Source organism: Phaenicophaeus curvirostris, chromosome 13 (assembly GCF_032191515.1).
Source record: "Phaenicophaeus curvirostris isolate KB17595 chromosome 13, BPBGC_Pcur_1.0, whole genome shotgun sequence".
NCBI classification, from domain to species: domain Eukaryota; kingdom Metazoa; phylum Chordata; class Aves; order Cuculiformes; family Cuculidae; genus Phaenicophaeus; species Phaenicophaeus curvirostris.
The window spans coordinates 7083651-7109187 of NC_091404.1; the positions used below are offsets into that span (position 1 = coordinate 7083651).

Below are 25537 nucleotides of genomic sequence, written 5' to 3' on the forward strand. Positions count from 1 at the left end.
CAGAATAAATACTTGATTTTATTTGTGACAAATGTGACCTTACAAAGTATAAGAAAATTCATTATTGCTGTTAAGCATGGGCATTTGTTTTCATAAATAAGCAAATATAGTCCTGTTAGTTTTGACAACACAGAATATGCTTCTGTGGTGTACTTCTGTTTTTTTGTTTCTGCATCCAATGTTTCATTACCAGTCTCAAAGAACACGACTTGAAACTAGAATAGGTCCTTAAGCACAAGCTGTTACAGAGCAATTTTCCAGCATAGCGTGGAAGAACAAGCTTTACTGTTAAGTATTAGCATAATCTTGCTTTTCAATGGTCTGCATTTGAAATGAGAGCTAGGTTTGTTTGGATAATGCTCCTTACCTTGCAGGTATTCACTGTACCATTCTGTAATTTTTACAACAGATCAAGTAAATTACAAGTTCTTTAAAAATCTGTTCAAAATTAGCAATTTGCATAACAAATTTAATACTGATAGGAGCATAAACAAACTTTACTCTGGACATGTTACACAGTAGTGTTTAATTTCTATTTCTTTGCAGTTATAAACAACAGAAGTTTAACTTGTTAAGAGAAGAGAATGAAGGTTATGCAAAACTCATTGCAGAATTGGGGCAAGACTTATCTGGAAATATCACTAGTGATTTAATCCTTGAAAATATCAAGTCTTTAATAGGTAGGTAATTTGTTGAAGGATTATGGGCACTGGTTTTCTTAGTCTTACAACTACAGAGTATTCTCGAATTTGAGGAATTGCAAATAGATTTCTTGTAAATTCTTAGTTGTTTTAAAGTACTGATTTACAGCAGGTTGTGGTGTAGTGGAAATGGCTTTTGGGGAAGGAAAGAGAGATGCAGTTACGAGGTGGATCAGGGTCTAGGTCAAACTCGAACAAGGTTTTGGGTGTAAAATAATTTCCAGCTGGCTTATCTGTGTGACTATATATCACACATGTTAGCCCAAGGGGAGAGGAAGCAGCCTGTGCATTTTCTAATACTGTAGTATTAGTGAAGTTGGATTTTTACTTCTTATAGTTTTTATTTTTTACTTATTGAATATTCACCTTAAGATGGTAATATCTAGTTTTTGTGGAAGTCCTGTTTAATATCATTGCCTAGTTCAGTATTCACCAGAAGTCAAAATCAATAGGTATTGTATATGCACATGATCCACATTATTATGTTGTAGATAATTCCAGATTCAGTTTTAATTGGAAAAAAAATATTTTTCAGAACTAATGCGTTTATGGTTTAGTATCAGAATGAAGATGAAAGGTAGCAAGGCTAAGCTTTTCTACTCTGTTCTCCACTAGGATGTTTTAACCTTGATCCTAATAGAGTTTTGGATATAATCCTGGAAGTCTATGAATGCAGGCCTGAATACGATGACTTCTTTGTACCACTGATAGAGTCTTACATGTACATGTGTGAACCCCAAACTTTATGCCATATCCTTGGATTCAAATTCAAATTTTATCAGGTAATATATTTCTATTCTGAATTTTTGCATTTAGTGATTGCTTGCACTCAGTTTTGAACTGTAGTCAGTGTCTCTTAATTTTTGCTGTGAATTTTTTTAAATAGAAATTAAATAGTATAGTGGGTTTGGATTAGTAGCAGTTAAATAACGATGATGAGGAGAACTGTGACTTAATGTTTCATCTGCGTGTTGGGTAGTTTCTTTGCTGTTTCATGACTGTTTGCAGTGGTTGCTTTTTTCTGAAATTTGTAATCTTGTCTTTTAGGATCCAAGTGGGGAGACACCTTCCTCCTTATACAGAGTTGCTGCTGTCCTTTTGCAACATAATCTCATAGATTTGGAAGACCTTTATGTTCACGTAAGTGACTCTGTTACTCTGTCAAGAAAAGCCAAAACTAAGAAAATTTTAAAAAGAAAGCCAGTTATTTCACTGTATTCCTAAAGCTTCAGATTCAGGACATATCTGTGTACGTACACATTTAATGTCTTTTAAAATTTCCAACACATTCTAATGCTGCACATTTAAATAATCACACACTGAAATATGAATGCTGATACGCTTTGTTTGAATTATCTGTGTAGCATCCTCCAGATTGTTTACCTCCTGCCTGAATAGGAGGTAGGAGGTACATGCCTGAACGCTCTAAATGCCTGAGTCATCTTCCTTAAGAACTAGACCTTTCGAGTGTTTTGCTTTACAAGATCAGTTTTGGAAAAAAAGTGGTAGGACAGTCACCTCCTTACATTTTTTTTTTTTAGTTTAATACTAGGAATTTTTTTTTTTAAGAAGAGTCTTACATATTCCTGAATAGGCCTCTCATTCCCCCCAGAGGAATTCGGACTATTTTTTAGGTTGAAAGAGGAAAATGTAGTTACAAGTTTGGATTTAATCAATTTAGTCTTATCAACCAACCAACTTACTGACTTGACAGATGGTAAACAGAATGTCACAGTTATCAAAATAACTTTAGATTATACATGAATTTTTAATAGCAGAATATCTGTAGATATTTTAAGACTCTTAACTCTTCCACTGAAATGAAATCAATGAGCTCTAATTACGGTTATGGAAATTTAGGATTGTAGTCCTGACATTAGTTTGCATGGCAGTTAATAGCATTAGTCACAGTCTGACTCGTCAATCACTGTCTTTGCTTTCATGGGAGTGTTTTAGCTAAAAATGTATCGGGTGGAGCAGAAGTGTACGTCTGGTAATCAGTGTGGAGGGAGGGAGTGCATGATGATAATGCTAGTTTCTTAAGTAATGTTTTTAAGCTTGGAGAACAAGTGCTCAAAATCAGAATTACAGTGGCCTGTATAGCTATGGGCATGGTCCCTGCGTTCAGTTACACTGATCACCATCATCATGTTAATTCTCAGTCTCATTTTTTGTCTCCTTTCATTCCCGAGTGTCTCTACCAAGTTTCTCTCTGTCCGTCTTTGCATGTTTGGGATGACATTTTTTCCTGATTCTAGTTCAAGCTTAATTAACTTATGGGAGTTTCAAGGAAAAAAATAGCATGTAGGTGTTGAATCTTAAGCAGTATATGTTGTGTAGCTCCTATACAATAGCAGCTGTCAGGATGATTGTTCTTATCAAGAAAGTTCCCCCTACGTGCCCTTCCCTTTCCAAGCCTGTAAGAACTTTTTTCTATTTGTGTATGTGTACACACACCCATATATAATACATATTGCATCCTGAAGATATGATTTACCCCTTGAAATTCTGCACTGGGTAGTTCTTGGTGAAGCTCAGTGGGTTTACCTGTGTTTTCAAATGACAAAAGTGTAGCTCTTTAAACCTTTTACCTTTCCAAGGAAAAGAATGGTTCAGGGAGTAAGTTTGTCTGACTATAGTACAAAGGAAGGACAAACTTCTGCTTTGAGCTTGTTTGATCAAAAGTAGCAGCAGGTCACTTTAGTTTTCAGAGATAATGCTTGTTCTGTTTTTTTAGCTTCTCCCGGGGGATAATGCCATTATTGAGGAACACAAGCGGGAGATAGTGGAAGCTAAGCAAATTGTCCGAAAGCTTACGATGGTTGTCTTATCCTCTGAAAAGACTGAGGAAAAGGAGAAGGAAAAAGAAAAAGAGGAAGAGAAAACTGAAAAGGTGTGTGTGAATAGTTTCCTTACCAATAAAATGAGTTCAAATTCTTTTAAAATAAATAGTTGTTATGAAACATTGTCTGTTTGAAACAGACAGGTACTTCTTATAGGGTTTAGGTCTTCTTTCTTTTGCATCCACGTAGTGCTTATTTTTGTGTATTTTGCTTTATGTATTTTTTTTATGACGTAGTTGAAATATTAGTTTTAGTCTCTAGCTGTGGATTAAGAAGACTTTATGAATATACTCCTTCATTGTTTTCTCTCTTGCAGCCTCCTGATAATCAAAAGCTTGGTTTATTGGAAGCTTTATTAAAAATTGGTGATTGGCAGCATGCACAAAGCATTATGGATCAGATGCCTCCGTTTTATGCTACTTCACACAAGCCTATTGCAATTGCTCTATGCCAGCTTGTACATGTGACAATTGAACCTCTGTACCGCAGGTAAGGAGAAAAGTAGATTTCTGTTACTGCCCAGGGGAACATACTATTTACGTATAAGCATAAATTCACAAATAAGCCTAAAGGTATTGATGCATTTCTAAAATTGCCACTCATGTAAATGCTGCACATCTTATTTTCCAGAGTTGGTGTGCCTAAAGGAGCTAAAGGGTCACCAGTTTCGTCTTTGCCAAACAAGAGAGCACCAAAACAAGCAGATAGCTTTGAGGACTTGAGAAAGGAAGTGTTCAACATGCTTTGTTACCTTGGTCCTCATCTCTCCCATGATCCCATTTTATTCGCAAAAGTGGTGCGTCTTGGAAAAGCGTTTATGAAAGAGGTTGGTATGACGGAACAGCTTGTCAAAACTTGAAAAACACCAGTTATTCTTCTGATGTCAAAAAAATGCTCAAGTCTTAATAATTTTGTGTATGTTCAAATATTGAAGCATAAAAAATTTTTTTGGCTAAGGACAAATTTGGAGAATCTGATTTTAGTTCTTGGTAATTTTTATGATCAATACACATAACAAACATTTTGATGAACAATTTATGGCACTTTAGATTTATAACCAAGAATATTTAGTGGTAATTATTTTCTCATTATTGTCTTAATCTCTTAAAACTTTATCTATTTGTTTAGGGATATTTGTTTAAAAAAATGGACATTATACTAAATTTTTAAAATAGCTCAGAGAAACTTTTAGAACTCATGGTTTTTGAAATAATGTTTTCATTATTTAAAAAAAAACCAAAACCCCTCCCCAATCCTAAAAATGTCTTTTTTTTAATATAGCTTTTTATTTTAACTTAACAAGTGAAAGTTGGAGTGTTTGGTTGATCTAAATGATACTGGAGGGGAGATTTTCAGTTTTAACTTCTTTTCCTTGAAAGTATTAATGTACCACTAAGAAATATTAGAATGTTCAAAATTTACATACTGCCTGAGGGAAAGCTTTTATGCCCAGTTGCATTTGATGTTGCAGTGTGAAGAGCACAGATAATTATTGGGATTTAAGATATTTTTGTCTAACTTAACAGATTTTGACCAGAGAGTTTGGTCTCATGTGGTTCCAAGATGCAATGATAGGGTAACAGAAGCTGCATTAAGTTTGGATTCCAAGTAGTCTTTGTGATAAGACCGTAGTGACTTTGAACATTTCCATCTTCCCCTATTTCCATATGTTTGTAGGAGGGTATCCTATTCTCACCATCTTCTCATCCGTAATAAGATCTCCCAATGGTTAATACTCTGGCTCTATAGCAAGCTTATTTTTTGATGGCCTGTGAGAAGATAGATATTGAAGAATGATAAGCTGTGCAGCGACTTTGCAGTTATTTGGAAATTATAATTTCAAGGACATAATTCACTTTACTGCTGTCAGCAGGCTATTAGGACTACTTTATAATTACCGTGAAGTACTGAAGGTTGTGAGAAAACCTGTGTTTCTGTGGGTATCTACAGTAGAATGGAGGTTACTTGGTTATAGAAGTCTCATGCAGTTCTGCTGAAAATATGTGAACATAACAGTTTAATGTGTTTCTGACAAGAATGAGCAACATTTAGCTCATTTGCTCTAGGTTGGAACTGTGAAGAAATTCGTCAGTGACAGAGTGGTTAAGGTAACATAGGGAAAGTTGATTTTAATGCACTATTGCCATCAGCATGTTCTAGTTATGAAGCTACATTTAACACATAGTAGAAATACTTATAACTGGAGGTGATGTGACTGTAAGTTAACCCATACAGTAGTTTAAAATAAGACTACTAACAATGCACTGCAGCTTTCATGCTCAAGTGTACCTTTAAAATAATTGCGCACTTACTGGTGTGACAGCTTAATATGCTTTTCATGGTGAGTGGAAGAAGAGGGAAGGAAGCAACTTAATAATGAAGGCTACATGCTTAAGAGGATAGTATTGTGAGAGAAAGATGGGGAAAATAGTCTTTGGCAGTTAGTAATGTGAATGGAAGTTCTGGGGTTCTTTCAGATAGAAGGTGAGTGCTTAGGGCTTTTTTTTTTTCCCCTGCTCTCCAGTAAGAAAATCCAATATTTCATATATAATAACGTTTCCTTGATATTCTAGTTATTAACCTCTTTTGAACAAAAGTCTACAAAGCTCTTGTATGTGTAACCAATGCACTTCATGTATGCATTTGTATTTCTGCTCAAAAATATTGCAGCGCTGACAGATCTGGAAAACTAAACATTTACTAGCCATGTGGCTCTTCAGTTTCATGCTTTTGCTGAGGTAGCGTTGTTCTGGAACTGAAACTGTTATGATAATTATTCTGTAATTAACATGACTGTCTTTGTTTCAGTTTCAATCTGATGGAAGCAAGCAAGAGGATAAAGAGAAAATGGTGAGTTTATTTTGAAGGAAGGTGGTTTTGTGCGAGATTGTTGTTGAGACCAGACTTTTAATAACTGTCCAACTCTTCTTTCTCTGTAGAGTTTTGTGCTTCAACAAATATAGATTATATACTTGATCTTGGTTTTAATAGGCAAATTTGAGTCAACCAGGTGTACTAATGCCTCTTAATGCCTCTCCTGTTTTAGTCTTGGTTTTTTTTCTTTCCTTTCACTCCTGTGTTCTTCAGAACTCGTCTTGTTTTAATTCAGTGCTTTCTGCTTCTTACTCCACTTGATTCTGAGCAAATATTTTCAACTATTTAAATACATTTTTTGTGGTGGCATCTTGTATCTTAAAGAATTTACCCCAGAAAAGCATAGACAAAAAGAAATTAGAAGTAGGGGAGGTAAAATAGCTAATTTTTCTTAATTGGATAATTTCTTTCATTTTTTTTTTTTAATGTTAATTTGAAAGATTTTCAGGTTTACTGTATTATGAAGAATTGTCTCAATGAAACCAGTGTCCAGTTGAGATTAACTTGTACAAACTAGTTGTGTTTTTGGTTTGGGTGTTTGTTTTTTTTTTTTTTTTTGCTTTGTTTTGGCGAGGATAGGATACTGAAAAGATGGAAATTGGTACTGTGCCTTGGGAGTACGTATAATGCCTTCGAGTTTATCTGGAAGCTTGAGAATGCAAGTAGTGGCAAGGAAAATACCTTAATGTGTTGAGAGCAGTTCCCAAAATCTTACTTTGTCCTGTTGCACTTTAATCAGTTTACTAAAATGTGCAGCTCCATGCATCTGCATAGCATTGCATCTGATGTGCTTACTTGAGGATTACCTCAAATTTTTGTCTTTTTCTCAGGAGATATTGTTCAGCTGTTTGTTGAGTATTACCGATCAAGTCTTACTTCCATCTCTTTCTCTGATGGACTGCAATGCTTGCATGTCTGAAGAATTATGGGGAATGTTCAAAACTTTTCCATACCAGTACCGGTGAGTAGAATAATTTTTTTACCTTCTTTGGAAGCAGTGTCTTGCATTGTCAATGCTAAACATATTTTTCCTTTCTGACCTTTCAAGGTACCGTCTGTATGGGCAATGGAAGAATGATACATACAATAGTCACCCACTTCTAGTGAAAGTTAAAGCACAAACCATAGACCGAGCCAAATATATCATGAAGTAAGTTGTCTAATTGCATAAATAGTGACCAGACACTATACAATGTATTGCATGTCACTAACTGGAAAAAAACCCCCTCCAAACTTGACAAAATACATTCCCTTTCTAATGACTCAGTAATTTCACTGTTCATGAAGTATTTAATGTACTGTGGTTAAAAACTGTCAAGTAAGTGTGGATACAGACAAATTTGTTGCCAACAAGGGTATTTAATTGGCGAAAAACATCCCATTAAATTATTTGGAACCTTTTCCGTGGGCATACTGTTGTTTGATAAATTTGTTGTTGCCAAATGCAAATGCTATGGTTTTATAGTGTGATAAAAGCATTTCTCTATAGGCAAGGTGGAATAATTATTACTGGGTAAAAGACTTGCAGCTGTGAAAGTTAGAAACGGTTATTTTGATTCTCCTCTGACTTGTTGCATAGCTATCAAAGACCACAGAACTTTACATCCCTTCTCCTGTACAGTGTATTTCAGTTGTGCAGGTGGACCACGGTGCTGTCAGTTGAGATTGCTATATGTATGATTTACTTTTGTGTATCAGCTTCAGTTTTCACGTTAAACTCAGTAGGGAATCTTCAGCAGGGAGTGCTGTGGAAGTGTAACTGAATGAAATAAGTATTATTTTTCAATGATCAGAATGCAGTAAATGCAAAATGACTGATCTGTGGCTAAATGAAATTTGCAGGAGAGGTTAGCAGTATCACATGCTATTTTTATGTGGTACAGGTCTCGCTTGACAGATTCCATATGCAGAGCACTCAAAGTTGCAACTAAAACACAGTCCACAGTAATATAGGTACAACTGGTTTGTTTGTATTGTCTGCATGTTGTAGGATTATACATTTCAGATTCCCAGAGGAGTGACTTCTCCCTGCTTAGGTTTCTTAAATTCCCACAAGTGGATGCATTTTTAGTCTCTGCGACTAATAAAGGTGCTTCTTCATTGGAACTCACCTGTTGCTCTGGTATTCTTTCAGCTTGTCTGTTGCGATAAAATGTATTTTCTTTTTACAGGCGTTTAACAAAGGAAAATGTGAAACCCTCTGGAAGACAAATTGGGAAGCTCAGCCACAGCAATCCTACAATTTTATTTGATTATGTATGTAGTCACATGTATTTGAATACTGTTTTATCCTAACAATAGATATTAAAGAATAGGAAGGGACTTGCTGTCTTTGTGGGAGGGCAGTTCTGACTCCATTGTTTATTTCTTTTGATGCAAATTTTAAAATATGGTACTTTCCTGGTAGTGCACAGGTCTGAGATATTAAATACGACAATAGCTCTTGAATAGCCGCAACTGCACAGAAAATGATATCCGCTTATTTATAGGAGTGAAGTATTTAGTTTGAGACAGCTCAGGTGGGTCTCAGAGGTACTGGGATGTGCTGATCACATCATTCAGAACGCAGTTCAAGTTAAGTTGCTCAGTTGTATCATCACCACACCACATACACACCAGGTTAATTTGGGAGAAAAGCTGAAATGCTCTCTACATGGGGAGGGTTTTTAAGATTAGCTGGTGCTACAGAATGCTTGAAAGGTGTGACGGCATGCTGATTGGCCACCAACTTATTCACAAATGTGACTTGTGAATATTGATCTGCTATTTTTTTTAGATTTTACTTGAAGAAATTAATACTGCAGTACACACGTGGCCTGGCACTGTCTTGTAGCAGAGGGAAGATTCGAAATGATTAGTAGTTTACTTGGATTCTTTCATGACCTAAGTTCATTTGTTTCTTTTTTTTAGTGGCCTTTTATTATAAATAGGAACAGAAACTCTTACTGCTAAGGTTTAGGATTCTTAAGAAATCTTAGTGGAAAAAAGAAGCCAAGTTAAATGTTTTCATGATTTTTTGATAATTGGAAAGAATAATAATAATAGAAGATTGTTTTAACATATCAAAAACATGTTTCAATGATATCTCTAAGTTACTAGATAAATTAATGAGATTACCTATTACTTAGAAAGTCCTAAACTACTTTCAGAAAAATTAATTTCAAAGGGTATTTTGTGTATGTTTTGAAGACATAGTCTTCAAAAATTTTGGTTTATTATGTGAAAGATAATGAATACTATACTACTCCTGTTGAGCTAAATGTCTTTTCTAACTTTCAGATATTATCACAAATACAAAAGTATGATAACTTAATAACTCCAGTTGTTGATTCACTGAAATACCTAACTTCGTTGAACTACGATGTCTTGGCATGTATCCTTTTCTGTAAATCAATATGTCTAGTTACTGATGAAGCTGCAGTTGTAGCCAGATTTAAACTGTTGTCTGTGAGTAAATACATCTTCTATTTTCTGGTTTTGCTGCTTTTTGCTGGAAATTTTAGTGAAGTTTGCAAATACCTTTGCACACTTAATGAGTTACAGAACCCTCTCTATTTGTTCTTTCACAGTATGAACAGATGCTTTATTTTTAAGGGTTTTTTTTTTTTACTACTTTGACTATGTTCTTGAAAGCATAGTGGTCCTATAAACAGTGAGGTGAATACTCCTTTTTGAATTACCATTCCTTTCATGATTATATTTTTTTTTTTTTAAACCGTAACTGTGTTAGTAGGTCTCCAGTTGCTCTAATTGCATATCATGATGATACACTACCAAATCTGTAGCTGGAAGAACAGTCTGTGTAGCTTTTGTTTTTACAAATTGAGGAAAATATTCTTTTTAACTCCACTGAAGACTGTATCATTGAAGCTCTGGCAAACCCTGAAAAGGAGAGGATGAAGCATGATGACACCACAATCTCGAGCTGGCTGCAGAGTTAGTATTCTTGTTTTATTTGTTACATTAATGTTTAAAATATTTCATGTTCCCTATGATTATACTGTTAATCATTATGACCAATATTTCACTTGGATTTACCAGCAGATATTTTAAACAAAACAATGAGCTTAATCAATAGAAATATTTTATTTCTTTGAATTTAATCAAGTTTAATCAATAAAAATGTTTTTTTCTTTGTATTACAAAAATGTAGATATTGCTAACATTTCACGTGTACTTTGTTAATGCTTATTTAATGATTACTATTTCATGAGGTGCAGTCACAGCTATTCGTCTTTGCTTTAGGTCTGGCTAGCTTTTGTGGTGCAGTTTTCCGAAAATACCCTATTGAACTTGCTGGTCTACTTCAGTATGTTGCCAATCAACTGAAAGCTGGGAAAAGGTAAGTTTTCCACAACTGTTCTTTATAAACTCAACTTCTATAATGTATTATTTGGGTATTTGCTGATACACAGGCACTCGATGTGGTAGTTTACTTTAGTAGTGGTAAAACTCCATTCATAATACCAGGAAGGTTAAGAAACTTAAATAGAAAGAAAATTATACTCTTCAATACGTTATTTTTCCTCTGATTTTACAGTAGTGACATACTATTTTTGAAATACTGCTTTTTTTCAATTGTAACCAATTTTAATACAGTTTTCTTAACATCTAACCAGACAAGGAAAAATCCTGCTGGCCTCTAATATTGTCACAGAGATGATTGTACGTTATTTAAAAAATAAGTATCCATGATATAAAAGGGTTTGACTGTAACAGTTTTGGGATTTTTTCCTCACACTGTCTTCTCTGCAGAGATGACTCTTGATATTTTAATGTTGCATTAAATACTTTGTCCAGTTTTTTTAATGGCTGTTAAATTGCTTCTTGATATATTGTTGTTAATAATCACAAAAAAATTTAAGCAAAGTTTGCAATTTGAGTTTTTAGTTTCCTTTTGTCCTTCCATCGTCATCACTTAGTAGTATTGTTTCATTTATTTATGTAACTTTAATGTGTTACTCTTATGACATAGGCGCGTATCAACTTTTTCGTATTATGAATCCCCTTATGCTTACTGAAAGACAGCTTGCCCATGGAGGTAACACAACATGTTACTTGAGGATATTTATGTTGAGAAATGTAGTTTTTTCCATTCCCTGCAATGTAGACGCTCAGTCTCATGTGCTCCCCTGTCCCTAATTTGTTTTGTATTCTGATGATGGTACAATCACATTGAACTACAGAGGAGAGGTAAGTAATGTTTCTTGTCTTTCCCCAGAATAAAGTATTTAGCTTTGGAGTATTTTGAAAAACAAAAAATCATATAATTTTTAATGTTTAGTTTAATGTTTGGGATGGTGGAAATGTAATAGATTTATCACTACGACCAGTTCCATAACACTGGATTATTCAAGTATTTGATTTGGAGTGTATGCTGGTATTGCGTAGTTAGTGGATAAAGTACATACAGATGGAACAGCAAACTAAAATATAAACAATATAAATTATTTCAATATGAAACCTTGTTTTAGAGAGCATAGATCAACATTTTTCTTAAGTAGGTCACACAAATTGCAGAAGTTTCTGGAAAATATTGCTTATTTGAATGAGCATGATACAATTTCTTATGCTTTTGTGAGAAGTCATTGCCCTTACAGAATTCAGAGCAGGAAGTAAAGCCTAGTCTCTGCCTGGGATGATTATTGGAGTGTTTCACATATTCTGTGTTTTAAGTAAAAAATGTTTTCTGTGTTCCAAATAGTCTCTCCAGACTAACTTTGCCATTAAATTTTGAAGGCTCTGTACTATTCTAGAGATTTTTAATAAAATCTGAAATGTTCCTTTTTTGTGAAATAACAATCTCAATACAGTATGAACAGTGTAAAAGAGCAAAAGGGAGCAATAAACTTTGATTAATTTGTTGATGGAAAGTTAATAGCAGCACACTTGCTATTTTCTGAAACAATGGAATTGTTCTGAAGGAGTTCTGAAATCCAGCTGTTGAATGCTTGCATTGCTTTCGGGTACTAACTTTGCTTGCAGTAAAGATATTCTTGTGCACTCAGCATAGTAGTTCCTTCGAAAAAGGATGAAAATGTTGTTTATTTTAACACGCGTCATAGTGTTGCTTTGTACTGCGTATTTAATCTCATAGCTTCCATTTTGTAAAAGAATTTTCTTATCTTTACTCCACTTTTCTGTTTTCTGTGCAGCTTTGATTTACTTATTTTAAAGGAGGTAGTACAGAAAATGGCAGGGATAGAAATTACAGAAGAAATGACAATGGAACAGTTGGAAGCAATGACTGGTGGAGAACAACTGAAAGCTGAGGTGCGTTTGTTTGATAATAGCTCTTGCGTTGTAGTGGTGCTTCTAAATTCATGACCTCTAGCGGCATAGCTGAGAAAGGTGTTACTGCTTTAGTTAGAGCTACCTACTTGGTTGAGCTTACAGGCCTTGCAGACAGCAGCTAAGACTATTGATATACATGATATACATATATATCGATATACATGAGCCTTAATTATTGTTTCACAGCATCTCGTATTAACGAAAGCAGCTTTCATTATTCAGTGTTATATGATAGACCTGTGAATTAAAGCAGTTAGTGAGCTTGTAGGTTGTGCAGTCTTTCAGTTTCAGCCCTACTCTGGGGGTAGCAGCTCCCTGTTGAGGGATGTAATGTAAACCTTTTTAACAGCTATAACTGTTTCAGCCTTGGCATCCAAGGCTTAGTTGAGTCTGACCTAGACTCAGCTCTGCAGGGAGCTGAACACCTGTAATGGGAACCGAAATTTGAAATTCCTATATTGAACAGAGAAGAGACTTTGAGCAGATTCTGGCCAACTTGGGTCATAAATGCAGTGTCATGATGCCTGAGCTGAGATGTCACTCATTTACTGTGTAAAAGGCTAATCAGTAGCATGCTAGACTAGTTAGTCTCTGATTTACATATACGTACATGCAAGGCAGCATTCAGAGAGGGTTTTATTGATGAACAGGAAACTCTTATCAGTGTTAATGTATCAGTATTTCTGCAGTCAGAAGCACACCTGGTTTTCATTTGTGATGCATTGTTTCCAGACTTGGGTAACTTTTTCTGTACTATGCAGGGTGGATACTTTGGCCAAATCAGGAATACTAAAAAATCTTCTCAGCGACTGAAGGATGCGTTATTGGACCATGATCTTGCCCTTCCACTGTGCCTGCTTATGGCTCAACAGAGAAATGGTGTGATCTTTCAAGAGGGAGGGGAAAAACATCTGAAGCTGGTGGGAAAACTGTATGATCAGGCAAGTAAAAACACTTGCAATTTATACGTTCCCTTCCTTTTTTTCTGGTAGCTTCTAGCATGTCAGCACAATGTATAAGAGTTCAACATGTAAATAAGAATATATAAGAATTTTCAAAATTAGTTGCAGTGGTCTCAGTAATAAAATATATGGGCGTATTAAATAAATATTGACAAATGACTTCTGAGTGAAAGATTAAAACATCCTCTGTTATAAGTTAAGTTCTTATTTCTTAAGTTGGCTTTCCTTGCTTTGTTAGAGGAATTTTTTTTTTTTAAAGCAGTGGCCTGATTTCTTTTGGTAGGAACTAGTTTCATTTCATTCTGGTAGAACAGAATGCTGTTAGAGTTGTGCTGGCTTTGCAGAGCTCTTGTCTTCCTTACAGTTGAGTCACTGAGTGACAGAAAGATGTGGCATAGAAAATTTAGCATCTCTTCTCTCATGAGAAGATTCTTGCTGTATTGTATTGTTAACTTTTTTTAAAGGAAAAAAAAAGAAAAAAGTTTTCAAACTCTCCGTAACTTCACTTTTGTTCAAAATAATACTATGTGCTGTTTTTTCTTTCATCTATAGTGCCATGACACCCTGGTACAATTTGGTGGGTTTTTAGCCTCCAATCTAAGCACAGAGGATTATATTAAGCGAGTGCCTTCTATTGATGTTCTCTGTAATGAGTTTCATACACCTCATGATGCTGCATTTTTCCTCTCAAGGCCCATGTATGCACACCATATTTCAGTAAGTAAAACTCTTCTTAGTGCTGCTATGTCACACATTATCAATATCTGCATTAGGTTCTTGCTAAGGCTTAAGATTGCTAAAATAGAACCTGCAGAAGCTTTGAGTAGAGGTAGAAAGAGAAGCTGTGGCTGGAACAGGTTATCCTGCGGATATTTTGGATGGATGTTTTCTGGGAGGGAAATCTTTACCAGAAGGCATGGTATCTTAGGAAATGTCAGAAATAAATTTACCCTTGCATCTGATATGTTAACTATTGAGAACAGTTTTTACTTGTTGCAGTATGTGTTACTGTAACATAGGTAGCAGCATCAGTGAAGATAAATTCATCCACTGTGGATGAATACTAAAAGTTCTGTACGATGTTCTTCAGTGTATCATGTACATAAATGTTATTTTACATATGTAAATGTTTGTTAGGTAGAGTTAAATTATATTGGATTTCTTCACTTTTCTTTTTCTTTTTTTTTTTTTTACCCGTAGTCGAAGTATGATGAACTAAAAAAAGCTGAGAAGGGAAATAAACAGCAGCACAAAGTTCACAAATACATTACATCATGTGAGCTGGTGATGGCTCCTGTTCATGATGCTGTGATTTCCCTGCACCTTCCCAAGGTTTGGGATGACATCAGTCCTCAATTCTATGCTACGTTCTGGTCTTTGACTATGTATGACCTTGCTGTCCCACACAGCAGCTATGACAGAGAAGTCAATAAACTAAAAGTCCAGATGAAAGCCATAGATGACAATCAGGAAATGGTGAGCTAATATATTTTAATGGTCTGCTTTAAACTTTCTAACCTTGAAATACTTCTTTTTTGTGTGTGATCTTATATTAAGGTCATTTAGATGTGGGAGGTTTTGTCACCCGATTCATTCACTCTGCTTTGTCATGTTCACATAATTTGGATTGACTCTTCCTTACAATGCCCATATTAAAAGTACCAGTGACTTCATTAAACGAAAATTACCGGAAAATCTGTTTCAGAAGGCCATCTTCGACATGTGGTCGAAAATGTCTGTGGTTTAGCTGATCCCTTTTTTTCTTAACTTCTAGTCAGCCAGTGTTAATAAAAAATCAGTTGATTACTAGAGCAGAACATTAGTGAAATAAAGCTTTTCAAGTATTCTTTAACATTATCAAAAGTTTAGTTGCTCTGTCTGTAGTAAGTGTTAGTACAATACTGAGTTGCATTGACGTTTTGTAGCCTCCAAATAAAAAGAAAAAAGAAAAAGAACGTTGCACAGCTCTTCAGGACAAGCTCCTAGAAGAGGAGAAGAAGCAGTTGGAACATGTGCAGAGGGTTCTACAGAGACTGAAACTAGAGAAGGATAACTGGCTTCTGGCAAGTAAGTGTGTGTAGGAGGAAACAATCTGGATGTTTTTGTCATTGCTGTCCCCAGAACTAAAAATTCAGCTTGAACTAATACTCCTAATGTTGATTTTAAAATTTGATTTCTTACATGTTTGAGGTCTATTAGCAAGTTAAACTTTTAATTAGAATGTAATGTGTCTTTGCTGTAAGTGCTGAGTAGTTCATTTTCAGGGAGATGTTTTGTTTGTTTCTTTCAATGTCAAGACCTTTTAAATATTGCACTGATTTAGAAAATAAGAGGTTGACCAATTCAGTGGAAAGTTGTAATTGCGTTTATTTGCTTCAGTTAGAGTGCTGTTAAGATGATTGTTGCATTTCAAGAAATAGTCATGCAAACTCTCAATGAGCGGTTTGAGTTAACTTAAAGTAAGTTCTGCGATTAAGAGAAATATGCCAGTATTTGGATGGTAACAAACTCCACTCCAGTGACAATTATCGTGCCAGCCTAACAGCACCACAAAATGAAACAGCATGCATATGGCTCATATGACAGATAGAAGGAAGAACAAACTTTTTTTTTCTGACAAAGCCTCTGTAATGTTTCCTATTGATTGTGAACTCTGTTAGTATGGTTAATCTGAAATGTTTTCGTCTGGTCAGTTTTCTCTGGAAGAACTTTCAGTTTGTATCTGGAAGTAGTTTTTCGTCTGTCCCAAGGAGCCTAGCATAATCCAGTGGAAAAGCATTTTATTGTCTGACTCGTGTAAGAACCCAACTGGTTTAATGGAGAAACCTTGACAGTTAAATCAAGAAAGGTTATTCACAATAAATATTTGATGTAGTGGTAGAGATGGCTAATTAGCTATGTGAAATTGCCAGTTGAAAAATTACAACCTGACTGAAACTTGGTCTAGAGTTTACTGACAAATTTGTCTGCTTAAGGGGAGCGCCCAAAAGCATGTGGAGAATTGTGTGTGTGAGATCTGTATATAAACATGTGCTCTTAATACAGATGTGTGGGGAGAAGCTGTCATTAGTGCTTGGGTGCTGAGGGTTCAGCTGTAAGAAGTTTCCCATCATTGTATCTGGAGACAAACTTAACTTTTTCAGCAATTTTCCTGTTCAAAGTAATTGTGCAACATGAGGAAATTGAACAGCACAGCCACTGTAGTTGTAGGGTTTTTTGTTTTTGTTTTTTTTTGAAGTCTGGCTTTTTGCATAGATACCTTTGATGGCGTGGTTTTATTAAGAGTAGGGTAATTTTGGCAGAGCAAGTATACTGGTAGTTTTAACAACCGGAAACTAGCTGTTCTGGCTGGCTGTGTACTTGCTTTACTCTTACACTTTTGAAGTAAAACTTTCCCATTTGATTGATTCTTCTGTGACCTGCCATTCTCCTGGTTTATGTTTTTCTTGGTATTGGAGCCTTGTTGTAAACTTTGAGGGGTGGATACTAAAATGAAATAAAATCAACATAAAACTTTTACTTAAAAGCCAACAATCTGTTCTTGAACAAGCTTTTATTCCATGAGCATCACAGAATCGAAGCAAGTAAATCCTGGGTCTTATGACTTGTGACCTATAGCCTCTACAAGAAACCCAGTGCAAAAACACCAGTTGACCTCATGAGGACCATGACTGTTCTTCCTCTGAAGGCATCAATTTGTAGTCTTCAGTTCTGTGCTTTGGCCATATGTTTATTTTCTTCCCACCTTCTTTTTCTGCTGTACATCCTACCAAGCTTGTTTTTATGCTCCTTGTTAACTTGGCAAGAGCTAGTATGGGACCAGTTGGGGTATATGTTAGGCTGTTCTGCTGACCAACCAGTAGCTGATTTAAACGGAAGAGGTAACTGTTCAGTGTACAGTGTAGTCTTTACTCAGTGAAAACAACTTTCACAAAATGTGTGTGTGTATTGGAATGGTGGTTTACTGAACACTGTTCCTCTAAAGTCCTATAATTGTTTGGTTGATTGGAAAAATGATTGTTAGGGGATTGTGTATGTAGATAGCGTCTTCTTCCATTTCTTAGGAAGCAGCTAAAAGTCAGCTCCATCTAGAAAAGTTAAAACAAGTCTTCTACAGAAATAGCAGATGGTGTTCCTTTTGCTAATACACAGAATTTGAGCAGCTGGAGAAGTTCACTGAAATTTTTTCTGAACTTGTTTTCCTCCCCCTCACTGTGTATTAAAAAGAATTTTCCCAGTAAGAAATAAAGATTTGCCACAACCATCCTCATACCCTTCCCCTAGTCCTTGAACAGTGCAGCTTATTTTGACTTTTTCTAGGCAGTGCCAAAGATATGTCTGGATTACAAGCAGCCTAATAATGTACAAACTCTAGGATATGGATATGGATGTGTGACACTGAACTTCCTGTGAAGAGAGTAGTTGAGTGTTAACCCATTAACTAACTTTTTTTTTTTTCTTTCTTCCTTTTTTCTCTCTCAACTTCTTTGTTTTTAAAGAGTCTACCAAAAATGAGACTATCACGAAGTTCTTGCAGTTATGTATATTTCCTCGATGCATTTTTTCGGCAATCGATGCCGTTTATTGTGCTCACTTTGTAGAACTGGTGCATCAGCAGAAAACACCCAACTTCTCCACGCTTCTCTGCTATGACAGAGTAAGTAGCTAGAACTCTGTGTGTGTATACACTTAATTACTGTTATGAACATGCAAAATTAGTATCCCACTTGCCTCCTGAAAGAGGTAAACAAAGTAATTACCTATGTTTGAGAATCTGCAACAATGAAAAGTTCTCTTTTGTACTTCACATTCTACAAACCAAATTTTTCTGGGGCATTATTTTCAAGAAATGTAATATTTGATTGATCCTGGTGGGACTTAAAGCCAGGTCATAGAAGTTCCATTCATGTTTTGCAGCCCTCTAGTGGTCTGTGTTTCTATTGACCTCATCCAACCCTTCCCTTCTAGTTGGGTGTGCCCTACTGCCATGGTATCAACTTTAAGCTTCTTATACCAGCAACACCCTTAGGACCCTTTTGACCCTGGCAAATGGTGCTACAGGCAGTGGACTAGTTCATATCGCTGCTGAGACATGGGGGAGGACTCGTGTGGGGACATGGGGAGTGCTTATGATAGCCGTAGCAGCCTGACTTTCTGGGTCAAATGGGACAGTTTGGAGGAGGCAGGCTGTTCTCACTGTCCATATAGCCATTCTTTTTCTCATTTGGAGGAAAAAGGTGGAGAAAACGGCTGAAAGAATCTTGCAGGACGCATTCAGCTCCAGCAGTACCAGTTGACTGTAGTGTTCAGGGTGTCAATACTATTCTGGCACTAAGTGCTATAAGAAGTCACATTAAGTTAGCGCATTGTCTGTGCAGTTGTAACAGGTTTGACTATGAGCTTTGATTAAAAGGAGGTTTATGGGGCTGTATTGTAAACAGTTATGGTGAAGGTTGTTTCTATATGAATATTAAATTAAGATTGGTTTTCATTGAGATGCGAAATTTAAGGTCGGTGTCTGCTTTGATTTTATAGGTCCAAAAAAGCATTGTAAGTTAAATATTCAGTCCATGTTCTAGGTGACAGAAGGAGGCAACTGCATGAGCCCTGTGTGATGAACCTGCAGGAAAAAACCTTTTGCATCAGCCTAGCTAGGTGTTTACTTTTACCTGCTCAAACAGTTAATTTGAAAGCACAACAGTTATGTTCCAAGGAATACAGACTAACAATGAAAACACACTATGACTCTGTGTCAGCAGCAGCTACATGCAGTGCTTATCTTGTGGTCTAAGTCTGAAGAACAAGCGTTTAGGTAATAAAGTCTTGAAAACAAACTGAGATTTTTGAGAGGTCCTGTATGCTTAGAAATGAGCTTAATGGTGGTTGAGATAAGAGAAATGTGAAATTCTTGTTGGTTTCCTTTTGTAAATTCATTGTAACTTTTTGTTACTCCTATTCACAGGTTTTCTCTGATATTATATATACAGTTGCAAGTTGCACTGAAAATGAAGCTAGTAGATATGGCAGGTTTTTATGCTGTATGCTGGAGACTGTGACTAGATGGCACAGTGACAGAGTCATATATGAAAAGGTAAGTGAAATGAGTTTGCTTATGAGACTATATAATGATCACTTGTGTAATTCGGCACAGTAAAAATGGATTTAGTGAAATTGTGTATGTTTGAATTTTTCTGATGGCATAATCTTAGAATTGAGTTTCTGTAATTCATGTGGCTTTGATAGAAGTAATTTTCAATAGTGTCAAAAAAATACAGTGACTAAAAAAGTTTTATTTTTCTGATTTCCTCATAGCTTGTCTTGAACATAATTGAGGGACCATGTGGAAACTCATAATATCCTTGCAGAAGTTCATTAAATTATGAATAAACTTTTCTCTTGCCCCCAAATAAAATTTGAACATAAATAAGCTTTTAAGAAAGTGTTTTAGTCTTGTTAAGTGTGATTGCATCATAGTTCTTTAGCAGAATCAGTGAAAATGTTCTTCAGTTATCGTTAACTTGTGCAGAGTTTAGTGGTTTTGTTCTTCCTAGAGAAAGATTTTTTTTTTCTTTTTTTCTTCTTAGGAATGTGGCAACTATCCAGGCTTCCTAACTATATTACGGGCAACTGGATTTGATGGTGGAAATAAAGCTGATCAGTTGGATTATGAGAATTTTAGACATGTGGTACACAAATGGCACTATAAATTAACTAAGGTAAATAAAGGTGCTGAGAAACTTAGAGTTTTGGAAGCTTTAATAAAACCTGACCTCATTAGATTTAATTTGTGTTCTAGGCTTCTGTGCACTGCCTTGAAACTGGTGAATATACACATATCAGAAATATCCTGATTGTGCTGACCAAAATCCTTCCGTGGTATCCAAAAGTGCTGAACCTGGGACAAGCCTTGGAAAGAAGAGTACATAAGATATGTCAGGAAGAGAAAGAGAAGAGACCTGACCTATATGCGTTGGCTATGGGGTAACAACACCTTACTTTAAGAAAGTGGTTAAAAGTGGATCATGAAAGGCTTCTAAAGACTCGGAACTGTTACAGTCCTAATGTTTGATTTTTACCTTATCACAGAAGATTTTGCTATCCTGCATCTTGGGGCTGGCGGTGTGAATGAAAACTTTCATTTTGTGCTGGATGATCGCTCATTTCCTTTACAAGACTCTAGTAAAACACTTTAAAGATTTCCACTCACAAGAGGGTAGCTTAATTTTAGAGAAATAGTATAGTAGCACGTAAATGGGAAATGTAAAGTGAAAAACGCCAAGGGCTACTTATGCAGGACCATTTAGATATTGGAAGTTTATATGATACTATAATACTTATGTTCTAAGTCTGTGTGATGCAGAATCATCCACATGTGTGAGGGACGATTCAGGTTGCCTTGACAATTGTATACTTTTTTCAGTAGGCTGGTTCTTCTGTATGTTTGGCGTGCACGTGTGTGGGCTGTGTGGTGGTGGTGAAGAAGGTGTGGATGTAGGGCTGCTTCGGTGTCCAGTGTCTTTCTATTTGTTGTTTGCTTTGTTTTTTTTTCTCTTTTGAGCTCATCCATAAAGGGGGAAGAAACTGCGTATCAATTGGGAAAAACTGTGAAATAAGTAACAGATGAACTCTTAGATAGATCCTCATTTAAAATTCAACCCATGTTTTGCTTTGTTTGTGCATATTTAACAATCTGTGCGACTTACAGCTATTCTGGGCAGTTGAAAAGTAGGAAGCCTTTCATGATACCTGAAAATGAATTCCACCACAAAGACCCACCTGCCAGGAATGCTGTAGCTGCAACAGTACAAAATGGGCCAGGTGGTGCTGGGATGCCTGCGTCTCTCACAATAAATACAGTTAGACTGGAAGAAGGCACTACTGAGGAGACTGGTAAACAAACCTTTTGTTTAATTTATTTATTTTTAGTAGAATTGTTCTGACATTGCAGGCTGCTCTCTCAAAATTTGACTCGTTAAAAGAAAATATCTAAATGCGATGCTAAATAGGGTCATTGTGTGTTCTTTATTTTGAATTGTTTTGGGAAGAGGGTGTTCTACATTTAGTTACCTATTTTTAACTGTATGTTACACGTGTTCTTACACGAGTGTCCCTAGGTGCTTGTTTTATTTTAACCAATAAGATTTATACTAACTTGTAGAAATGAAATTATTCTCTTTTTTAAACAGATAAACTGAAGGAGAAATCTCAGGGTGTAGTGAAAGTTATTAATAAAGCTGTCAACGCTGCACCAAAGGTGACGACAAGCAATGGAAACAGTGCTTCCAACAGGTGGGGATAAAATACTCTGATGTTCTCTATTTTCTTCTGTCCAGACCATAGAATTACACTTGAAACTGACCTGCCTTGTCTTTTTTATGTAGGGATTCCACATACTTTGTTTCAAAGTTCAATAAATAAGATAATTTATTCCAAATATACAACTGTAATGATCTGACACTTGTTAAATGCATTCCATTTGAGCTAAATGAAGATAAAACAAATGAGACCTGTTGTTTTTTACTGCTCTGATAAAGAGACAGCACACCTGAGGTCTCGCAGTAACTGCTTTGGGATGTTTTGTCAAACCATCAGAAGTAAACATTTTGTGATAAAACTAGAGGTGGCTTTGTATGTGTGCTAATTGGCCTTTTTATTTTTGATGCAGCAAAATTATTAAAGAGAAGGATGATAAAGAAAAAAGTGGGAAGGAAAAAGATAAAGAAAAAAAAGAGAAGACTCCAGCTGCCACTCCAGAGATGAAGGCACTTGGGAAGGATGGGAAAGATAAACCAAAGGAAGAACGGGTAAACAAAGATGACAAAGCAAGAGAGATCAAGGAGAAAACGCCAAAATCTGACAAGGAGAAGGAAAAAGTCAAGAAAGAAGAAAAAGCTTCAAAAGAAGAAAAATCGAAGACAGTTGTTACCATCGTTGAGTCAAAGTCGACTGCAGAAAAGGAGAGAGAGAAGGAGCCATCGAGAGAAAGAGATGTAGCGAAGGAAATCAAATCCAAGGAAAATGCTAAAGGAGGAGAAAAGATGCCAGTAGCTGGGTCCTTGAAGTCACCTGTTCCCAGATCAGAAACATCAGAATCTGAAAGGGGTAAGTTTGCATTTTTGATTTCTGTTCACATCTAGAAAAATAGAATGTGACGCTGAAAAACCACTGAATATCAAAAGATGCTAGACTTGGCAAGAAAGAACTGCTACATAACAACTAACATTGTGGCACTGGCTTTTAAATACAGTTAGTGCCTCGAGTAGGTAGTCAGGGTATCTCTGAAAGGTGAACTGTGTGAACGTGGGAACTTCATGTCTTTCGTGAGTGCTCATTTTCATAAAGCCTGCCAATTTTTTTCATGTAAATCTGAATTACTTTTAATGTAACTGTGGCCTTTCAAGTTTTGCAAAAATGTAACACAAAAACCTAAGAGTGTAGTCAGAGTTTCATAGTAACCTTTAAATTGAAAGAAAAGAGGGGATGTGGAATATGTAGGTCTTTGTGTCCTTAAGAAGGACACAGTAAGCTTTACCAGTTCCTTCTTATATTAAGGGTTAACAAATCCTTAAAATTGGTATTTTAAGTTTCTATAATCTGTGGCTGATGTTGAGTTTTATACTTGCACTGCTTAAGGTAAACAAGTGAAGGAGTACTGCTTTGCATTTGAGTTCAGTATTTCAGGGCCTTTGTAGCAGCTCCTCTGAAATTCAGATAGTCTTACATAAGATGGAAGTCTGAAGGGAGCATAAATTTGTAGCAGTCAGTTCACATGACGTTTTTCCTGCAAACTTTATTAAAGAGAGGGTCAAGGCATGTTGGTAACTCTAGCTTAAGAAAAGAAATTTACATAGTGGTAAGAATTTAAATCTAGCTTAAATTATTTTGATCCTTCAGAGAGTTTATCATCTTTTAATTGTGATTTCACAATGCTATTGTTCTTCTCTTTCCTCAGAACAAAAACGCCGTAAAGTTGATACACATTCTTCTCCATCACATTCCTCAACAGTAAAGGTTAGTATAGCCTGAGGAAGGCAGCACCCATGTTAGGCTCACGAGTTTGGGATGCCAATGTTCGACTTCCTTCAAGTTTTGTGCCAAGTATACACTGGAGCCACTGGAGGTTTTATGTTGCATTAGAAAATGCATACCTTTTCTTTATTGGTGGACTGTCTTTTTTCTATAAAAATATTTTTACTTAACCAAAATAATGCTTCAAGGACCTAGCACAAATTTTGTAAATAGTGTTTGGAAATTGCAAGAGAATTTTTACACAGAAGTGCCTCATGGTTTTAAGCAGTCAGTTTTTTTGGAGTGCAATGGTAGCTACAAGCAAACGAGTCTTTGCAGCAGAGCGGAGCATATTTTTCTGCACTTCTATTGAAGAATCTATAGCACTGAAGATTCCTGGATGATACGGGATGTACAATGCCTCTGAATTCATCAGGCTTCTTGATGATCATCATACCGATATGTGCCTTCTAAGGAGGATCCTTGAAAGAAAGGAGTTCCATTTTAAAGTCTCCTTGGTGATCAGTTCTCCTGTAGTTGTGTGTATTCAATGCGCATGAGCTTCTGTTGTACCTTCCCTTCGAGGTTTGTTTATTTCCAATGGGTTCCCACCATGTTGAGCCCTGCGTTACGATAAAACCAGATGTGGCAACCAAGCCTACTACCCAGCAAAGAGAAACCCCAAGCATTCAAGCGCAGCACAAAACCATGGGCGTAGCCTACTTGAAGACTCAGGGTAGCCATTCCTTGCTCCATATTTATTTTATTTCTAAACCATCTATGTTCATGGAATCTTTGAATTTGCAGTACGTTGAACGTTTGAAACTGTAAGTCACTAATACTTCATCAAGAGCACTGTGATGGATTATGTGGGCCTTTAAACTTCACCATCTTACCAACTTTAGAAAAAGCTTTTCTTTTTTCTTGAGTACTTAGTTTTCTATGTAAAATTTACTTGATAGATTAAGGCTAATTTTGGAGGACTCAAACAGCTGTTACTGGTTTTGGGTTTGAGGAAGCAGGTGATAGTGATAACTACTCAAAAGGACAAATTTTTTTCTTGCCTAGTTTTTGAGTGGCAGTGTAAAGTCATTCTAATGTCTTCTACCACATTTAACAGAAAGTGGAGAAGATACAGGTTTAAAAACATTTTAAACCTGTTTCATCTGTGGTTCAGCTGTATTTAAAGTTAAGATTTTTTTTCTTTATATTTTATCTTGGCAGGAGAGTGTTTTTTACTGTTCTATGAAGAATTAGAGATAAAGACATTTTGTAGTTTACTTGATTAGATCCAGAGAGTAGATATGACTGTCTTTTTCTCCTTTCTTTTTAAAAAATATTTCCATTCCGAGCATTATTCAGTGTACGTTATTAACATAAGATTTATTCCAGAAGGAGTAGCTGGTTTTTGTTTCAAGGGTACGACCATGCTTCCCAAAGTTCCTCTGGTTTCTGAAAACTATTCCAGCTTACGTGTCATCTCCATTCATTTTCTACAGGACAACATCAACGAACTCAAGGACTCTTCAGCAAAGGTTTGAATCTTTTAGACACCACCAAAGCTTACTTTCATATTTTCACCCATGTTTTAAGTTGAGAGAACTTAACTTTTTGGTCTTGTGGCAAATTCCATCAAAAAATTCAAATTCCATTCCTGTGAATACTAGTGTAGTGACAGAGGGATTTTTTTTTTCACTCTGCTGTATAGAACCTCTTTACAGGAGAAGAATGGTTATGTGAAAGGAAGATAGTGAAAATCCCCTGAACTTTACCTTTCTGTCAATATTAGAAAGGAGATTTTATGGGTCAGTGTATTTTCTGATCCTCTCTGAAACTTGTGAATTTTAAGTAATGT

The 25537-nt window shown here is 35.9% G+C and overlaps 1 protein-coding gene across 3 annotated transcripts in view; it reads left to right on the forward strand.

The window, feature by feature from the left end:
* The window catches only part of THOC2 (THO complex subunit 2), a 45464-nt gene that overhangs the window by 12141 nt on the left and 7786 nt on the right, over window positions 1–25537 (forward strand). The window contains exons 7-33 of one of the 3 annotated variants that reach the window (XR_011338364.1): window positions 547–680; window positions 1317–1483; window positions 1749–1841; window positions 3439–3594; window positions 3861–4033; window positions 4175–4370; window positions 6353–6394; window positions 7249–7379; window positions 7467–7568; window positions 8590–8674; window positions 9698–9791; window positions 10274–10354; window positions 10664–10760; window positions 12574–12691; window positions 13474–13653; window positions 14227–14391; window positions 14875–15150; window positions 15600–15741; window positions 18174–18331; window positions 19637–19765; window positions 20259–20390; window positions 20471–20655; window positions 21380–21564; window positions 21861–21963; window positions 22340–22776; window positions 23627–24509; window positions 25182–25217. Coding sequence is in view for 1 of the 3 variants with exons in the window: in XM_069867566.1 (XP_069723667.1) it covers window positions 547–680; window positions 1317–1483; window positions 1749–1841; window positions 3439–3594; window positions 3861–4033; window positions 4175–4370; window positions 6353–6394; window positions 7249–7379; window positions 7467–7568; window positions 8590–8674; window positions 9698–9791; window positions 10274–10354; window positions 10664–10760; window positions 12574–12691; window positions 13474–13653; window positions 14227–14391; window positions 14875–15150; window positions 15600–15741; window positions 18174–18331; window positions 19637–19765; window positions 20259–20390; window positions 20471–20655; window positions 21380–21564; window positions 21861–21963; window positions 22340–22776; window positions 23627–23685; window positions 25182–25217 (3856 nt within the window). In the remaining 2 variants the exon portion in view is untranslated. The remainder of the gene's footprint in view (window positions 1–546; window positions 681–1316; window positions 1484–1748; window positions 1842–3438; window positions 3595–3860; window positions 4034–4174; window positions 4371–6352; window positions 6395–7248; window positions 7380–7466; window positions 7569–8589; window positions 8675–9697; window positions 9792–10273; window positions 10355–10663; window positions 10761–12573; window positions 12692–13473; window positions 13654–14226; window positions 14392–14874; window positions 15151–15599; window positions 15742–18173; window positions 18332–19636; window positions 19766–20258; window positions 20391–20470; window positions 20656–21379; window positions 21565–21860; window positions 21964–22339; window positions 22777–23626; window positions 24510–25181; window positions 25218–25537) is intronic. The other 2 variants (XR_011338365.1, XM_069867566.1) reach the window with 2 other exon arrangements.